The sequence below is a fragment of the Osmerus eperlanus genome, chromosome 16 (genome assembly GCF_963692335.1).
Source record: "Osmerus eperlanus chromosome 16, fOsmEpe2.1, whole genome shotgun sequence".
Taxonomy (NCBI): domain Eukaryota; kingdom Metazoa; phylum Chordata; class Actinopteri; order Osmeriformes; family Osmeridae; genus Osmerus; species Osmerus eperlanus.
Window position 1 is genome coordinate 4,095,723 of NC_085033.1, and position 15,669 is coordinate 4,111,391.

At 44.0% G+C, this 15,669-nt stretch overlaps 3 protein-coding genes across 8 annotated transcripts; 1 reads left to right on the forward strand and 2 right to left on the reverse strand.

The window, feature by feature from the left end:
* Window positions 1–1,353: 1,353 nt before the first annotated feature.
* cmpk (cytidylate kinase) lies at window positions 1,354–5,373 on the reverse strand. The gene is made up of 6 exons (XM_062481672.1): window positions 5,109–5,373; window positions 3,617–3,763; window positions 3,245–3,397; window positions 2,992–3,068; window positions 2,707–2,803; window positions 1,354–2,367 (listed from the first exon to the last, which is right to left on the reverse strand). Exons 1-6 carry the CDS (start codon window positions 5,250–5,252, stop codon window positions 2,326–2,328), a joined length of 660 nt encoding a protein of 219 aa, XP_062337656.1. The 5' UTR covers window positions 5,253–5,373; the 3' UTR covers window positions 1,354–2,325.
* A 107-nt stretch (window positions 5,374–5,480) lies between these two features.
* fam78ba (family with sequence similarity 78 member Ba) lies at window positions 5,481–8,378 on the forward strand. Of its 4 annotated transcripts, none has more exons than XM_062481170.1 (4): window positions 5,481–5,679; window positions 6,703–6,805; window positions 7,061–7,340; window positions 7,473–8,378. In XM_062481170.1, exons 1-4 carry the CDS (start codon window positions 5,664–5,666, stop codon window positions 7,713–7,715), a joined length of 642 nt encoding a protein of 213 aa, XP_062337154.1. In that variant the 5' UTR covers window positions 5,481–5,663; the 3' UTR covers window positions 7,716–8,378. The 4 variants fall into 4 exon arrangements, with proteins under 4 accessions (XP_062337154.1, XP_062337153.1, XP_062337155.1 ...); XM_062481169.1 differs by having other exon boundaries at window positions 5,482–5,679; window positions 6,045–6,805; XM_062481171.1 differs by lacking the exon at window positions 6,703–6,805 and having other exon boundaries at window positions 5,485–5,679.
* A 1,624-nt stretch (window positions 8,379–10,002) lies between these two features.
* On the reverse strand, window positions 10,003–15,558 carry slc35a3b (solute carrier family 35 member A3b). Of its 3 annotated transcripts, none has more exons than XM_062480671.1 (7): window positions 14,317–14,373; window positions 12,313–12,574; window positions 11,944–12,221; window positions 11,648–11,822; window positions 11,307–11,425; window positions 11,064–11,197; window positions 10,003–10,823 (listed from the first exon to the last, which is right to left on the reverse strand). In XM_062480671.1, the coding sequence occupies exons 1-7, from the start codon at window positions 14,347–14,349 to the stop codon at window positions 10,745–10,747; spliced, it is 1,080 nt and encodes a 359-aa protein (XP_062336655.1). In that variant the 5' UTR covers window positions 14,350–14,373; the 3' UTR covers window positions 10,003–10,744. The 3 variants fall into 3 exon arrangements, with proteins under 3 accessions (XP_062336655.1, XP_062336656.1, XP_062336657.1); XM_062480672.1 differs by lacking the exon at window positions 14,317–14,373 and adding an exon at window positions 13,250–13,346 and having other exon boundaries at window positions 10,004–10,823; XM_062480673.1 differs by lacking the exon at window positions 14,317–14,373 and adding an exon at window positions 15,407–15,558 and having other exon boundaries at window positions 10,005–10,823.
* Window positions 15,559–15,669: the final 111 nt, after the last annotated feature.

Sequence of the window (15,669 nt, forward strand, 5' to 3'; positions counted from 1 at the left end):
TAGAAAGATTAAGACTATAAGTTAAAACACACACACATCCATCACATTCCACTATTCCCTAAAATTGCACATAAATATTGCACTTAATAGCTTGTATGTACAGCAGCATTTAGGGTGACTACGGCTCTGGGCTAAAAACTGTCTTATGGTGTGCTAAATGAGACTAGGATAAGTGGATAGATAAATAGGTAATGTATTCCTCCTCTGTGGAATTACATTCATCACATTCAAGAAGGTCTTTGACCCTTTATGGCAGTCCATTCTGGTTTCATTATTCATCAATTAGGGTCTTTATAAGTGAAAAAGCTGTGGTAATCGTTTAAATTATATGTATTTTTTATTGCCAGTGCTGTCAATGATGGTATTATTGTTTTTTTTTATCAGTAGCAGCATCCATGTTCAAGTCATTATTTAAACAAATGACAATGACCTCGGTATCAGAGGTTTTTAGAAGAACCAACTCTTACCTTAGCCTGGAATATTTTGGACCCAACAGCCCTGCTCTCAAAAACCCCCAATATATTTCTTGTAACTCTCACCTTGGACCTCACAGGGCCTGCTCTAGGTTAATGAGGCTCGGGGGGGACACCTAACTTAACTTTGCTACACTGGCCAAGGAATGACCAACACATATGGGGTTTCACTCTGACGTCTTTCCAGGTTCTAGGTCCCATGACCACAGGGATACTACAAATGACCCTCTGACAACCATTCCAAAGAAATCCACACCAGATTTGTGACCTTTGGCCTGCCGTCCTTGACTTTGAACGGGATTGTGACATTACGCTGACATTCCTTACCATGTACAACAGAGGTTGGTCATTTTTAAATGCTTTAATAGAGGTTGAACATGTCAACGTAGGATGACACGTACAGGTTGTATTCTGTATGCAGACTCTGTTTCACCTTTCACCTCAGTTTTCCCTTTACATGCACCACCATGCCCAAAGCCATACAGAGACAGTCATTGAGGCGAAATATTGTTACGGTGTAACTCACGGTTGTCAAAACTAGTGGCTTTTAAAAATAAATACCATTGTAGTCAGAGTGGAACACATTATGAATAGGTCTGCATTGCTAAGGCATTCTGCTGTAGAACGTAGTGTCGATCTGGCCTGCCCTCTGCTGGTCAACAAATTGAAAACAGCTCTTTGAGAAAGGCATTACTTCCTCGCCCTTTTAAGGTAACCTTTAATTAATCATTATTGAATAGATGAAAATATGCTTCTCTACACATCACTGTTACTCATGTCATATCCTTGACTTTAGAGAATCCAAATGGACCGGAAAAAGGTGTTTATTGAATCACAGTAAAAGAGAACGAAGAATGTACACAAGTAGGACGGTCGTTCATGTGCTTTCTGTATATTTTATATCCTTGATCACATTAAATACATTTCAGATTTGTCAAAACTGGTCCTTTTTTGACCATCAATGATGTAACATAAGTAGCAGCAAAAAGGTCAGAGCAGATCTTTGTGCGCCCCTTCATCACACATTGTGATAAGTCTTCTGGTTCAACATACACTAACTCAACATGACACAGAATAGTCCCAAAGGAGCCTTAAGATTTGAAAATAGGTATACCAACACATACCTACATGAATGTGATAAAACATTTGGCGTTGTCTTTTATGTATCTGCTTCCTCTACTGTCTTTGAATTTGTGTCAGGAGATCTCCGGGGGAGATTTCAATGATTTGATATTTCACCCAAGAGGAGACAAGTTTAACGTAATTTAATAGACATAGTGAGAGCCTGTGAGCTATAGTGTCACTGTGTCCTGAGGAGTATGTACAACTCTCTGGATTTAAACAGGAGGCTTCCTTCCCGTGTCTTTCTATTGCAGAAAACAGCCAGCTGGTCTGTAAAAACAGTTGCTTGCCTTGAAGCTAGATCAAGTTGTGACACTGCACAGAACAATAAATGCTATTACTGTTCAAGTACAGTACTGTATTCCTAGGTGAAATAGGTGCCACATCAAGCTTAGCGCATTCCTACTTAGGTACTTCCTTTTCCTTTGCAAAGGTTTCCAACTAGTATGACAGGTTTGGCTATGGATATCCAACCACCATGGTGACCTTCCTCCACTCTAAACATAATGATCCTGGATAACAAGCAGAGATTTGTCGAAATCAGCATTATTCTACCTCTAACACACAATCATCTTCATACATTCTGTACACATACTGTACACAGACATACGTAAAAAATGGAAAAGGTAATATGACTGGACCAATAAACTGACTAGCATAGTGTAGCTGTAGTTGATAAAAAGATAACTAAAAGTTGACAGCAAATGGTACAGTTATTGGCAGTTGGCAGTCAACCTTCCTTGTCCAGGATGGCTTTTACATCAGAAAACACCTGAGAGCGAGAGACAAAGAGAAAGAAGAGAGGTAGAGAGACAGAGAGAGAGACAGAGAGAGAGAGACAGAGAGAGAGAGACAGAGACAGAGACAGAGACAGAGACAGAGAGAGACAGAGAGAGAGAGAGAGAGAGAGAGAGAGAGAGAGAGAGAGAGAGAGAGAGAGAGAGAGAGAGAGAGAGAGAGAGAGAGAGAGAGAGAGAGAGAGAGAGAGAGAGGAAGATGGAGACAGAGAGGTGGAGACTTTGTTTCAATAGAAAATCCAACAGAACGGAAAAATCCCCAAATCCACCTGAACAGAAACGGACTCCTTAACAGTCTCCCATGCAGCTCTCACCTCGTCCACACCGCGGGAGGCGTCCACGGTGCGCACCTTGCCATGCTTCTCATACTGGTCGATGATCGGCCGGGTCGACTGCAGGTAGGTCTGGATCCTGCAATAGCAGAGGAGAGAAGGAAAGGCAAATGAACGGGGCCAGCTAGCCCACAGGGCACGCTCCGGCTCAGAAGACACCCAAAAATGGGTCACAAACTGGGGCTACGGTGTACCTCGAGTGTGAAGGACAATAGTGGCGAGCTAGCTAGGAAAGAGAGGAGGTCGTGGGGGAGGACAATGACTCACCGCTTCTCCAGGCTGTCTCTGTTGTCGTCCGTGCGCCCGCTGCTCTTGCCCCTCTCGAGACACCGGTCGATGCAAACCTGCAGACAACATCACACTCCGCCATCACTGACATGTCGAAAGGACACTGAAAGTCCCTCGTCCAAGACATTGTCCCTCTCTGGGACGGCAAACCCCTACATGTTGTAGCTCCTTGACCCAATTAGAATAGAAGAGAGTACGGAACAGAACTGTGGAAGAAATCGGCGGAAACGACCTCGTTGCTGCAGTCGAAAAAGAGCACAAATTTGACGTCCGCCTTTCCGTCCATGACGGCGGTCCATCCCTGTAGGTTGTCTTTGTTTCGGGGAAAGCCGTCGATGAGGAAGCGGAACTTCTTATCGTCTACCTGTATGGTCTCCTCCATAGCCTGAGCACAAGAGTGAGGAAAAGCATCAACACCAGCCTTGAGCCTGACCCCTATACCGGGGAAATACAAGACCGTTTAACAGAGACCATGAGGTGACTGGTAACCTCCACAACTTAACATCAAGCAAACATCCCTGCAACAGGGACAAGCAGACATTTGAAAATGACATTGGAATGCCAACACACATTTTCGAAAGCAGTACCTGAAGTTGTTGCATACCTTCCGAAGTAGGTTAATGGTGATCTCAACGGGAACAATTTTGCCCTCTTTGATGTAGCTGTCGATGAGCTGTCCAAACTCAGAGCCCTCTCGGCCCCGTTCTGCTCTGAGCAGGTCCCCCGCTGACAAGTGGGTGTAGCTGTAATTCTGGATTGAGAAGGAGTCTCATCAGAGTCTTAGACTCAAATGATTATAAGGCCACTGTCCTGTTGCCACACCGCTGGATATGGAAAAAGTGTATTGCCATTTGACCATATTAAAATGTGAAAAACTGAAAAATGTGAGCCAGCACATTGTTGCCTGTGCCCTTTTACTTATCAGCTGGTTTGATCTGAAGGAATGGAGACTTACAGGTGTTATTCAGGTTTAAGCACAAAGCAGGTGGCAAACAGGATGCTTGCTCAATATTTAGCGACATCTAAACGGCACAGAGTTCGAGAAAGCGGCTTTGTTTGTTTGGGACACAAACTGTCAAATCTACTACCTGTTCTAAGTAAATATAGCTCCACTTGGTGAGAGATCATTATCATACTGTAATGTGGTATGCACCTGGTATAGATTTTCAAGAATTTCCCCTTATTGATTAATTTGTAAGACTGTCAGCACAGCACAATGCATATCATAGAAAATACAGATACTATTTTCACCATAATACCAGTTCAAAAGTTCCATTTGATCAAACTGTTTGCTTGATTTTCTTGCAGACTTTTATGACACGTCATATGCAATGCTTATGGGCATTGTACATTGATCATCCTAAATGATCAAATTAATATTAACAGTGATTCATTTATTATTAACTATTCATCATGAACATGCCTTCTTCCATTTGCTGAGAGGTACTAATCGCACCACAAACTAGTTTGTGCCTGGTATGAAGCCACAACAAACGCAGGTAGAGAAAACAATTGCTGTCATCGATTTGCTTTTAACAGGGAAAGAATAAACAGTCTGCTAGCTAAGACAAGAGTGCCACATACACATTTTGTTGGTGTGTATTACTATTAATCACCACAATGAGGAAGACCTTTGTTCCAAGTGTGTTAAAGGTTAATGCTGTGTCATGAGTCATGACTACTCTATGGTGATTTTATCAGTATTTGTTATAAGTACTATGGACTACACTATTGACATAATACAATTAAATATCATTATCGTTTAAGCTGTCTTTACCAGATGTACAAAGATGACTAGGGCATTTAAAGATCCAAAGCTTCTTCAGCCTTCTGCGATAGTATTGATAATGGACATATTTAGTTAGCTAGGTAGCTTTGGTTTGGCTCAATTGCTTTGTAAATTGTAGGAAGCTATGCCTAACACTGCATGGGTTCATTTTAGAGGACAACCGGAAGTTAGCACAAATATTCAACCCCGTTGGATAGATGCCTGAGAGAATAACTGCAGATCTTTGAAAATCGACAGTTAAGTAACGTGTGTGTCTTTTTAACCACACGGTGTATAATTTGTCTCTTTTCATTGTTCTGCCTCCTACCTCTACGATTCTGGTGCACTGAGTCCCTTTCCCAGCGCCAGGCCCGCCCAACACGAAAACAACCTGCGGCTTCATCATCAATGCGACCCTGCTCACAACGTTAGGCACCTTCTGGGATAAGGTTCTCAGTAAACAAAAAATCATAAACCAAAACTAGAAGACAACACAAAATACAAACGCTAAACGACTCAGTTGCGAGTCCTAAAACTGGTTGAATGACCGGTGAGTGCGTGTCATACGGAAGTCCGCCGAGCATGTAACGCCACATCCGCTAATGACGTGACCACTTTCTACCAATGGAAAAGCAGAGGCCATGTTCATAGGTTGTAAATCACGCCCACATGCACTTGTTTTTTCAATGCAGGGGTCGGGTGATGCCTCTCCCTACTGGTAGCTAACTGTCTATCTTCACAGCATCAGCACCTGACCAAAGTGGACAGCGACAGTGTCCTTTCAGAAAAAAAGATATGCCACCAAACAAGAAAGAAAGGATTTGTATTCATTCAGTCGATTATAAATACACGGATAGTAGGCTACTTGCCGGCATGAACAGGAATGATTGAACGTCTTGGTAGGCTATTATTGTCTTTTTGCATATTTATGTATCTCGCTTCCTCTCACCATTCACGATGCACCATTCATGCATCTCCTGGACAATTGATCTTAAAGGGACTACACTTGAGTAAGAACATTGAAATGTAGACTGTTTCAGGGTAAAACCCGAGATATATTTTGTGCTAATGCATGTTTAATGTAGTTTTGGGGGTTTAAGAAGCCTTATGAGCCATAGGCTGGATTAGCCAATGATAACGTATTGCCTTGCCTGGTGCTCTAAGGGCGCCTAAAAAATATAGGTTAATGCAAGCCATCTAAACAAAGGCAACCGAACACAACTGACAAACCTGCTTCTCCGTCGCCACTGACATGACAACGCAGAGCCGAAGGACCAGGATCAAGGGGCACCGACCTGCAGCCGGACGCGTGGACTCAAAGAGGAAGGGGGACGCCGAAGCAACGGCAGGGAAGCAGCCCAGGGGAGGCCGAATCGCAGTTACTGGGGACAAGCACCAAGGGCAGTGCGGCACTGAACAGACGTATCGGGGGAAGGCTGCAGGGAGTTGTTCAGTCTACCTTCCCCTCACTTTCCACGGCATTCTTCACTTCTTACCGTCCAATTTTACCACGACAAACGCTTGAAAACAATCGCTGTGGCTGTTTTTATATTTGATCGAATGTTCGGCTTTATGTTTGTTTTCAAAATGCTGCCTCTATTTCGTTTTGCCTACAACCAAGCATTTGAGCACATCTATGATGGGCAATTAAAAGATTGATCTGCTCCTCAGACTGAGTGGAATTCGAAAGGGACTGATGTCCATACTGGCCAGGTCTCATTTGCTCCCTCTGGTTCTGCTTACTCTGCTACTCGTCAGCACCATGGGCTGCATTCAGAGCATCGCATGTAAGCCGCGTATCAGACGGGAGAACATTGTTGTGTACGAGGTATCAGCCTCTATTGATCAGTGTCCAACTGTCATTGAGGAGAACTCGCCCATTGTGCTACGCTACAAGACACCTTACTTCAGGGCCTCCGCAGGGATCGTGATGCCTCCGGTGCCCCGAAATGAGACTTGGGTGGTGGGCTGGATCCAGGCTTGTACACAGATGGAGTTCTACAATACATATGGTGACATTGGCATGTAAGTTCTGAGTAGTCAGAGTCATCAGTCAAGTTGGTGCCACTCAGTCTGCCTGTCTCTCTGTGCCTCTGGCACATCTTTCTTTATCTCTCTCTCCTTCTCTCTCTTCCCCTCGAACTCTTGTCAGTCACACACACACATGGGATTAAGTTCATTTGCATGTGATATGGTTTGCAAATAGAAAACAGGCAGTGAGTACATGGTTTGGTTTAATGTTTTCTCTTGATTTGATGGTGCCGCCGTCCCTTGCCTCAGGTCCAGCTGGGAGTTACCAGAACTCCGTGAAGGCCGGGTCAAGGCTATCAGTGACTCTGATGGGGTCAGCTACCCCTGGTACGGCAACACCACCGAGACTGTCACCCTGACAGGCCCCACCTCCAAGCCTTCAAGACTGACAGTCAGCATGAATGACAACTTCTACCCCAGTGTGACCTGGGCTGTGCCCATCAGCAACAGCAACACACCCATGTTGTCTCACATCACCAGAGACCAGAGTTTCATCACATGGCTAGTGGCTATGAACTCGGTCACTAAGGTAACCAACAGTCCTTTCTCTCTTTTCACTTTTTTTCTTTTTCTTTCTTCTTTATTCATTTTTTTTCACTTTTCACATACCTGTTGTCATTGATCCAAAAGATCACTTTCAATCCTCGATGTGTTCCTGCAGGAGCGAATCGTGTTGCAGACGGTGCGTTGGAGGATGCGGGTGGACATTGCCGTGGACCCTGACATGCCCCTGGGCTCCCGGGCCTCTCTGGTTGGTCGGCCACACCAGGAGCAGCCCCACATCCTCAACTACCAGGAGCCCATCCCCCCTAACGCCCTGGGCCGGCCCAACGCCAATGACGCCCAGGTGTTGATGTGGAGGCCCCGGAGAGGGGCGCCCTTAGTGGTTATACCGCCAAAATAAGATCAAAAGTACTGCACCTCCAGAGAAACTGTGAATTAATAAAATATTTAAGGTTTAGCCGACGTCAAAGGCGGAATGAACTTCCCGCAAGTGTTGTTCCCTTACCTCCAGTCAGTCACGTTGACTATCCAGTGGGGTTTCCACAGAACTGGAAGTGCCACGGTGAAGTGTCGGGCATTAACCAAGACAGATTGGTGTTGGAGATGGAACTGCATCAGAGTTTTTAATGAGCCAGACTATTTTTGTTCTGCCTCACTTGTGCACTCAAGTTCCATAGCTTCTGAATCGAAGCCAAATCAGTGGTCTTACCTGTTGTTGGACTTTGTCTCTGCTGTGCTATCTGAGTTTCAATGCTGAGGACCATAAAGAGAACTGCATCCCGCATCCAACTGTAGATTTTATTGCATGAGAGAGAAAACTGTCTGTGAGAGGCTGAAAAGCTGATAGACAAGGACATTGAATGTCCAATTTTCACAGGCCATGATATCCTGCAAGCTGTAAAACCCTCCTCAGTGCCAATTATGGACATGGCCTTTAAATCTCATATGTCAAAAGGCTACATAAAAAAAATGTCAATAGAGACTTATATTATATAAACACACTTTAAGTTTAAGATCAACTTGCACAGTCAGATTGTATTAAGAGCATCCACTTGGGATAAAGGTCTGAAAAGATATGGGGGCCTTTGTCATCTTTTTTAGACTGATCTGTTGATAAGTTATGCTGTAGCTCTGTCACAATCACCAATGTAGTGAAAAGTCTACAAGTAGATATATTGCCTTTTATCATTACAGGTCTTGGATTAATGGTCATGGAAATTATTTGGCATAGGGTTGTATTGTGGAAAGGCAAATGATTGGATTGGAACAGGGCCACCTTGTACCATGACAGTGATCAGGACCAGAGGGTTCATACCAAGGGTGTGTGTGTGTGTGGGGGGGGGGGGGGCACCCACCCCTACCATACAACACATGTCACATGACTCATCATCCATCTGTGCTTCTCTACAGGTTCAGTCTTCACCTTTCCATCTGTCTTCTCTTTCTAGTTTCCTGCTCTCTCATCCCCTTCCCAATCCATGCATGCATCTAAACACCAAGAGGACAGAGGTCTGATGGATGAGAAAAAACACAAGCGGGTGAAATACGTATAGCTGTTCTTTCCTTTTCCCCAAACTGCCTTTTCCTTATCATTTATATTTAGGTTTGTCCTTCTTGGGGGAAATGCTACTTAGTTCCCTAACACACATACAAATAAATTAGAATAGAGTGTGTCAAAAAAAACAATGCAAGAACCTCACTAGTGTTGGGTTGCCATAGTGACAGGTTTGGTTCATCAGAGTTCAGTTAAACAGGAACCAGACAAAGCAAAAACATTCACAAGCAATCATTTTATGACTCAACTCCATCCATCCGTCTCACTTTGAAGTTAAGTAGGGTAGTACATGTTTTAAACAACAGTTTCATTTATTTCTGTTTTCATTTGAAATATGTTTTCCCCAACAGTAATTGGATGTGCTCTTTTGATATGAGTGGGCAGATAATGAGTAGGAAGGTCAGAAAACAAGTGTGTGTCCTTGTCAGTGATAAAAAAAAAGACATTCAGCATCTTCTCACATCCTTACAGTGCCTTCCTCTTTGCAGCAAATATGCATTACCTTATAGCTCCGCTAGCTGCAGCTACACATGCTAAACTGAACAGGATTTGATCTTGTATGGAGCACCAAGGCCTCATTAATGCCCCTTATTATTCATTTAACAAATTCTTACTATCATACCCCTTTCCCAAACATAATTTAGATATATGATTTAATATATTATTTAAATGATTAAGACAGTAACATTGGCAGTGATTTTTTTTCATTCTCAAAGGTCCCTGCAATACCTACATGTATGCCCTAACAAAGCTTTATTGATTGCTATCAAAGGTGAGGGGTTATTGGTAGGCTTAGCCCTTCATATAGTGAGCTCTTGTAACAGCTTTAGGTTCAGCTGACTACATCTGTGTGTGTGTGTTAGTGTCTCATAAATACAAGTACAAAGCTGAATTTAAACGTTTCCACTTACACGCAATGTTAATTCACATTTCTCACCCATCTCCCCACTTTTAACCAGGTTTTGTGTTATTGTGTACAAGGCCAGATTAGTACCCCAAAGGGCCCCTGGGCACTGAAGCTCATGTGCCCTCCCCTCCCCCCAGATCATAATACTTAATTTATATTTTATATACTTCATTTTATTACAACGTTTATTTAATTTTAATTGGTTAATCATCAAGATCATTGATGATTTTGGAGTCAGGTGGCTGAGCGGTTAGGGAAGCGGGCTAGTAATCTGAAGGTTGCCAGTTCAATTCCCGGCCGTGCTAAATGACGTTGTGTCCTTGGGCAAGGCACTTCACCCTACTTGCCTCGGGGAGAATGTCCCTGTACTTACTGTAGGTCGCTCTGGATAAGAGCGTCTACTAAATGTAAAGATCAAGGGCCAAGCAAGTCTTCTGTAGACTGTTTTTATTTAGCCCCAAAAAATACAGAATATTAATAATTATCCGATCACGGAGGGCACCTCTATGCCCAAGGGCCCCTGGGCATGTGCCCAGATTGCCCATATGGTAGATCCGGCCTTGATCGTGTGGGTTTCAGTTGCACAAAGGTAACATAATTTCTCTATGTAGAGTACATAATAGGAGATTGCACAGAACTCCCCCAAAAAGCTTTCACATTGATCAGAAATCTTGAAGTCATGTTCCAGTCTGCTTGGCTCTGTCGTGTGACAGAGCAGTAGCAATGTGCTGTACCCGTACAGGCCAGAGCGGCTTCCTACTGCTAGGTCCTTCTCCTCCACCGAGGTGAATGTCTGTAGCACATTCATATGTCCTTCTGCTCCATCTTTAATCCTGTGAGGTTTGCAGTGTTGATAAATTCCCTTAATTTTGTAAATTGTTCCGCCTTTCTCTATATTGCCTTCACATGCTCCCTATGCTCTGGGTTGGTCAGCTCTGGGTCTCCCCCTCGCAACGCTCCCCCTGATTCAGAGGGGCTTGGAAGAGGGCTCATAGCCGTAGAGGAAGGTGGCAGCAATGACAAGAATGGCGCCCAGGAAGAACACACTGAGATGGGAAAGAAAAAAGATTTAGTTTTTTACATTTTACCTGGCCATGATCTTTTAATAATTCATATGTAGACAGACAGTATAGGGACATCTTGGTGTTGTCTTTTTACAAACTAGGTTAGGGTCAGGGTTAAAGTGTTTTATTTGTCCATTACTGTGTTACAGCTTTTCAACCCACTCAATACCTGTAATGCCATAGTAGCGCTTTGTCAGTGTGCAAGTGCCCATATGTGTATACCTGGTGGGGTCAAAGTCCTGCAACCAGAAGTAAGAGATGAGGGTTGAGAGGATGATTGAGAGGGACGTGGCAAACCCTTTCAGGATATTGTCTGCATACTTAATGACAGCTGCTATGACCAGTCCTCCAAGAGCCTGACACAAAGCACACAAATGAGGCAACAATCAAATAAGAAATCATAGTCATGCATAATCCGTATACCAACAGACAAGAGGGGGTACGACAGGTGTTTAACGGACCAACCTGTAAGGCCACAACTGTGCAGGTAAGGCTGTTGTAGCCTTGGAACATCCCGGACTCCTGCACCCTCTCTCCATCATACACAAACACGCCAAAGAGACCAAACACCAAACCAAACAAGCCTGTACAGGATCGGGATAACATTTCTTATTACAATTTGTTTATAACAATGGTTAGGGTTAGGCTGGCAGGTTAGTGCAGTTGAAAAACGTCAAGCTAGTTTTGGCCTCAAATTGAGTTCACAAGTTCCGTTTATGCTAAGAAACGTCACAGCTTCAGCAGTGCGAGAGGAAGTTGACAACACAAAAGCGTGAGACACACAGGGCATCATGGGTGCTGCTGACCTAGTTGGATGTTTCGGATCCAAACGCTCTGTTTGGTCTCCTTGAGGATCTTTTCAAAGTAGACTCCCGCAAAGCCGCTGGAGACACAGGCGACCAGGACGGCCACCACCCCCACAAACTGGGAGCCTGCGGACAAAACCTTCTGCTCTGGAATTCCCAGAGACTCTGTAGGCCACTGCAAACCCAAACACATAGCCACAAAAACAGAATTACATTGCAGGTACAGCAACTCATAACATTGGAAAATTTGCTAACCGGGGTGAGAGGTTTGCTTTGTTTACAGTAAAGTGCATCACCTGTACAAGAGCGATTCCAGCCATGAGGATGAGCAGGGACAGCCACTGGTAGATACCAAGATTCTTCCCCAGCATGGACACAGAGAACAGGGCCGTGGTCAGGATCTTCAGCTGGTAAGTCACCTGGTAAGTGGCTGCGTCCAGGTTGGAAAGGGCAACGTACAGCAGGTTGTTCTGGAGCGTGTAGATCCCAGAGGGGATCGCCAGCTTCAACGTCTCCATGGGCTTGTTCAAGATCTCCTCCTTCATCATGCGATTCAGAGCCCGCACACTGAAGCCTGAGAATGAGAGACAGAGAGAGAGATCGTGTGAGAGGAGACTCCCCCCCCAAGCAGGCAGACAGATAGACAGACAGTCACCAAGGCTCACTGTGTTCCTTGAAGACAAGCAGGGTGCAGAGGAGGATTTTGAGCAGCTCGGCGGAGACTACGGCGGAGGAGGCCAGGTACAGCGGGCCCTCGACCTGCAGCTTGCGGGAGAAGCGCATGGTCAGGACCAGGGAAGTCGTCTGGAAGACCAGCACCCCCAGGGACAGGTACTTCAGCCTGGAGGAAGATGCAGGTGGCAACATGGATGCGACAGAAGAGGCCTCCTTCGAGGCAGGGGCCAAGACCAAGGCAGAAAACCCAGACTGTAGGGGAAACACAATAACAGACTATGGAAGACAGTCATTTCATAAAGTTGCGAGACTAACAATTTTAAATCAAACAGTTGATGAGCAAACAATTAAAAAACATTAGACAGATAAGGTATGTGATCCATGTAAACTTTTGTCCTCATTCTCTACTAAACCAATGGTTCCTCAGACTTAAATTCTGAGGAAATTCATATACATATAAAATGGTTAGCAAAGTGGTTAGACAAAACCTACTTAACACAGTACAAAAAGACATATGGATGAGCTTGTCCTGAATGGAACATTACATTTACAATGTAGTCATTTTTCACAGATGCTTTTATCCAAAGCGAAATGTGGAAAGTGCATATAGAAAATACAGGAGAAAAACAAGGATCAAATGAATGGTTCAATTCACATACTTCAATGTTAATTGTTCATATTTCAAGGTGCTGCAGATATGACAAAAAACTGTACAAAGTTATGGATCGTCTTCTTAGTATAAGTAGCATAGACATTTAACATTCATTCAGTACTCCCACAGTACACATTCAGCCGAGCACCAATACATTCTCATTCACTTCATCTTCAGTTTCTAAACACATTTTCTCAATATTCACTGCTTCTATGAGGAGTCTAGTATATTTAGCACCACCGCAAATCCCCAAACAGACAGCAAAACAGACAAACCATTATTAGAGGGTTGAGATGTCACTCCTGAATTCGTGTCACCTTCCCAGTGGCACTCCTGTCCTGCTGCAGGCGGACTAGAAGCCGGATGGGAAAAGGATATGCTTCTATAGTAAGGTTTATGCTATTTGCTATCAGGTAACACCCACACATTGACTTGAGTTTGTTTACGTAAGCTACTCTACAGTCATTGTCTCTAACCTCTAACAGTGTTCACTCTTTTTCTCAAGGATTGGTGGCCATATCATTGAGTGAACATCATCCCATTTACACAACAACATGGCCCAATTTCAGTGTTCCCAGGAGGCCTTCCTAGTTTTGACAGGTCACAACAAAGAACCCCTTTTGGTACAATAAGGCTACTTCAGGAAAATAAAAACGCACAGTGAGAGGTACTGTCCAAATTAACTGACAGCTGTCGGGAGCAACTTTCATTTTAATAGGAACACTTTGCAGTCGCATAAAGTAAATGTGAGCTCATAGTCTTTAGAATATAAACAGGAAAATGGGTCGGAGGCCCGTGCATGCTCTCCTTCGAGTTTTCAACAGGAGTGAGCAAGTTTCGCCGTGTTAGTGATGAGAGAACAGAGAGGTGTGGTGTGTGGGGCACACTGGTCTCCTTGTGGACTCTCTCTGGCTGCTGCTGGGTCACTGACACACAAGCCCTCTCTGTGTGTGTGTGTGTGTCTCCAAGGGAGGAGCGCACCAAGCAGAAGAAGACATTATTCGTGGGAGTGTCCCACCAACTTACACACACAGCCAGAGGCAAAGTCAAAGGTTCCTTGTCAAGTTGCCAGCTTCTCGTTGACTGAAAGAATTCCTCATCCATTCACACAAACACACTCAGTCTTTTGATAATTATCATCAATCCATCTCTCTTGACTGACCCATGCTCAAAGCCAGCCATGGAATTATCTCTGACTGTGTTAACACACACACACACACACACATAAAAGACTGTGCTGGGGGGGGGGGGTGTAGTGTAGCACATAAGCTTGATAATCATACAACACGTAGGCCTAATTATTTGTGCTGAACATGGTGCAGGGAAAAGGGTAATTTGGTACCTGATATGGGGCCATTGTTGCTGTTCTTGTCATACCCTCCCTTCCACTTCAACCTGCAGTCAGCCTCACTTTCCCTGACCACACCTTTTCTCCACCACGCCTGCATTCAACCTAATAATTAGGCCCTCCACCATCTTGCTTGCTCACTGCATGCCCTCGCTGATCCTCCTCTTCCTAAGAAAAGCCACTTGCTATTTATGGTGTATAACTTTGTGTCTTGCCACCAGTTGGGTTGGTGGAACCATTCACAACTGTCGTTTTAAATTGTGGTTCCCTTATTTGGTTTCCTGTACAACCCTCTTCACTCCGTTTTGCCTTAAAAATCCCCACACAAGGAAATGCAGACACATTTTTCATAGCCTCAGGCTACTTAGCTAGTTACTGCATTGCACTCATACATTCTTCAGAACCTATTCAGCCTTTTAAGTTTGCTAAAATGTTCTGTATTGCAGTACAAAAGAAAATTACGTTAAAAAAGTGCTCAAAGGTAATCAGATCATTTGGAACTAGTTGGCTTGTCATTGGCACAAATGGTGCGTGCCACGAGTGCAGACCAGACAACACACCTCCTTCAGCTCAAAGGAGTATCATACACCCACTCTCATTGTCCAGTCCACACCTGTTGATGATGCCATTGAGCCTTCATAGGAGTTGGCTTGAAGAATTAATATCTAACTTTTTTTAAACATTCCGAAGACGCAAGAAGCTTCGCAGCAAGTAGCGTGAGGCAGGAGCTGGACAATGTGAGAAACGTGCTTTTTTCTTGATTCCTTGTTATCAAAGCCACTAAAGCAAGCCATCAGATCACAATAGTAAATACTTGTTTCACTTTGTGTGAATAAAGTTTTTATTTATGTTTGAGCCTTCCAGAGGCACAAGGAGGTAAACGAGTCTTGTCGAGTGATTTACATGATCATGTTTACAGTACAGTACAGTACCCTTCATCAGTCCCTGTCTGCAATGCAACACTGTGCATCACAAAATCAATGGTGCTGTCAGTCTTTTATACATTAGGCTACAGTAGTAGGCCTATACAACTTTATACATTTTAGTGTACATGAACAGCAGACAGGATACATTATGCATTTACCTGTATGATTTAATCACGGAATGGACGTGGTCTTGAATTAAAGAAACGAATCAGATGGATGGTCCTCTGTGTTTTCCTCCAAACTTCTACTGTATCAGCCGCTCCTCTACTGTCGTTTCAGGGTTTTTTTCAGTACTACTTCAGCAATTACGCTACTGAGACAGCGTTTCTGCGAAGCTGTTCAACCGCTACAGTTCAATTCATGACTTGTCATTCCTTTCACAAAGTTATACCTGCACAGTTTCTTTTGAGACTGGTAAAAG

What these genes read in the sequence shown, in the direction of transcription:
- cmpk (XM_062481672.1), bottom strand. Translation starts at nt 5,252, where the DNA reads ATGATTTTTTGTTTACTGAGAACCTTATCCCAGAAGGTGCCTAACGTT. An exon ending in TTTTCGACTGCAGCAACGAG is followed by an intron (nt 3,069 to 3,244) that starts GTCGTTTCCGCC and finishes TGTTGTCTGCAG; the next exon opens with GTTTGCATCGACCGGTGTCT. An exon ending in CCTCCCGCGGTGTGGACGAG is followed by an intron (nt 2,368 to 2,706) that starts GTGAGAGCTGCA and finishes TCTCGCTCTCAG; the next exon opens with GTGTTTTCTGATGTAAAAGC.
- fam78ba (XM_062481169.1), top strand. Translation starts at nt 6,477, where the DNA reads ATGTCCATACTGGCCAGGTCTCATTTGCTCCCTCTGGTTCTGCTTACT. An exon ending in ACATATGGTGACATTGGCAT is followed by an intron (nt 6,806 to 7,060) that starts GTAAGTTCTGAG and finishes CCCTTGCCTCAG; the next exon opens with GTCCAGCTGGGAGTTACCAG. An exon ending in CTATGAACTCGGTCACTAAG is followed by an intron (nt 7,341 to 7,472) that starts GTAACCAACAGT and finishes GTGTTCCTGCAG; the next exon opens with GAGCGAATCGTGTTGCAGAC.
- slc35a3b (XM_062480671.1), bottom strand. Translation starts at nt 14,349, where the DNA reads ATGACAAGAACAGCAACAATGGCCCCATATCAG. An exon ending in CTGGAATCGCTCTTGTACAG is followed by an intron (nt 11,823 to 11,943) that starts GTGATGCACTTT and finishes TTGGGTTTGCAG; the next exon opens with TGGCCTACAGAGTCTCTGGG. An exon ending in GATCCGAAACATCCAACTAG is followed by an intron (nt 11,426 to 11,647) that starts GTCAGCAGCACC and finishes GATCCTGTACAG; the next exon opens with GCTTGTTTGGTTTGGTGTTT.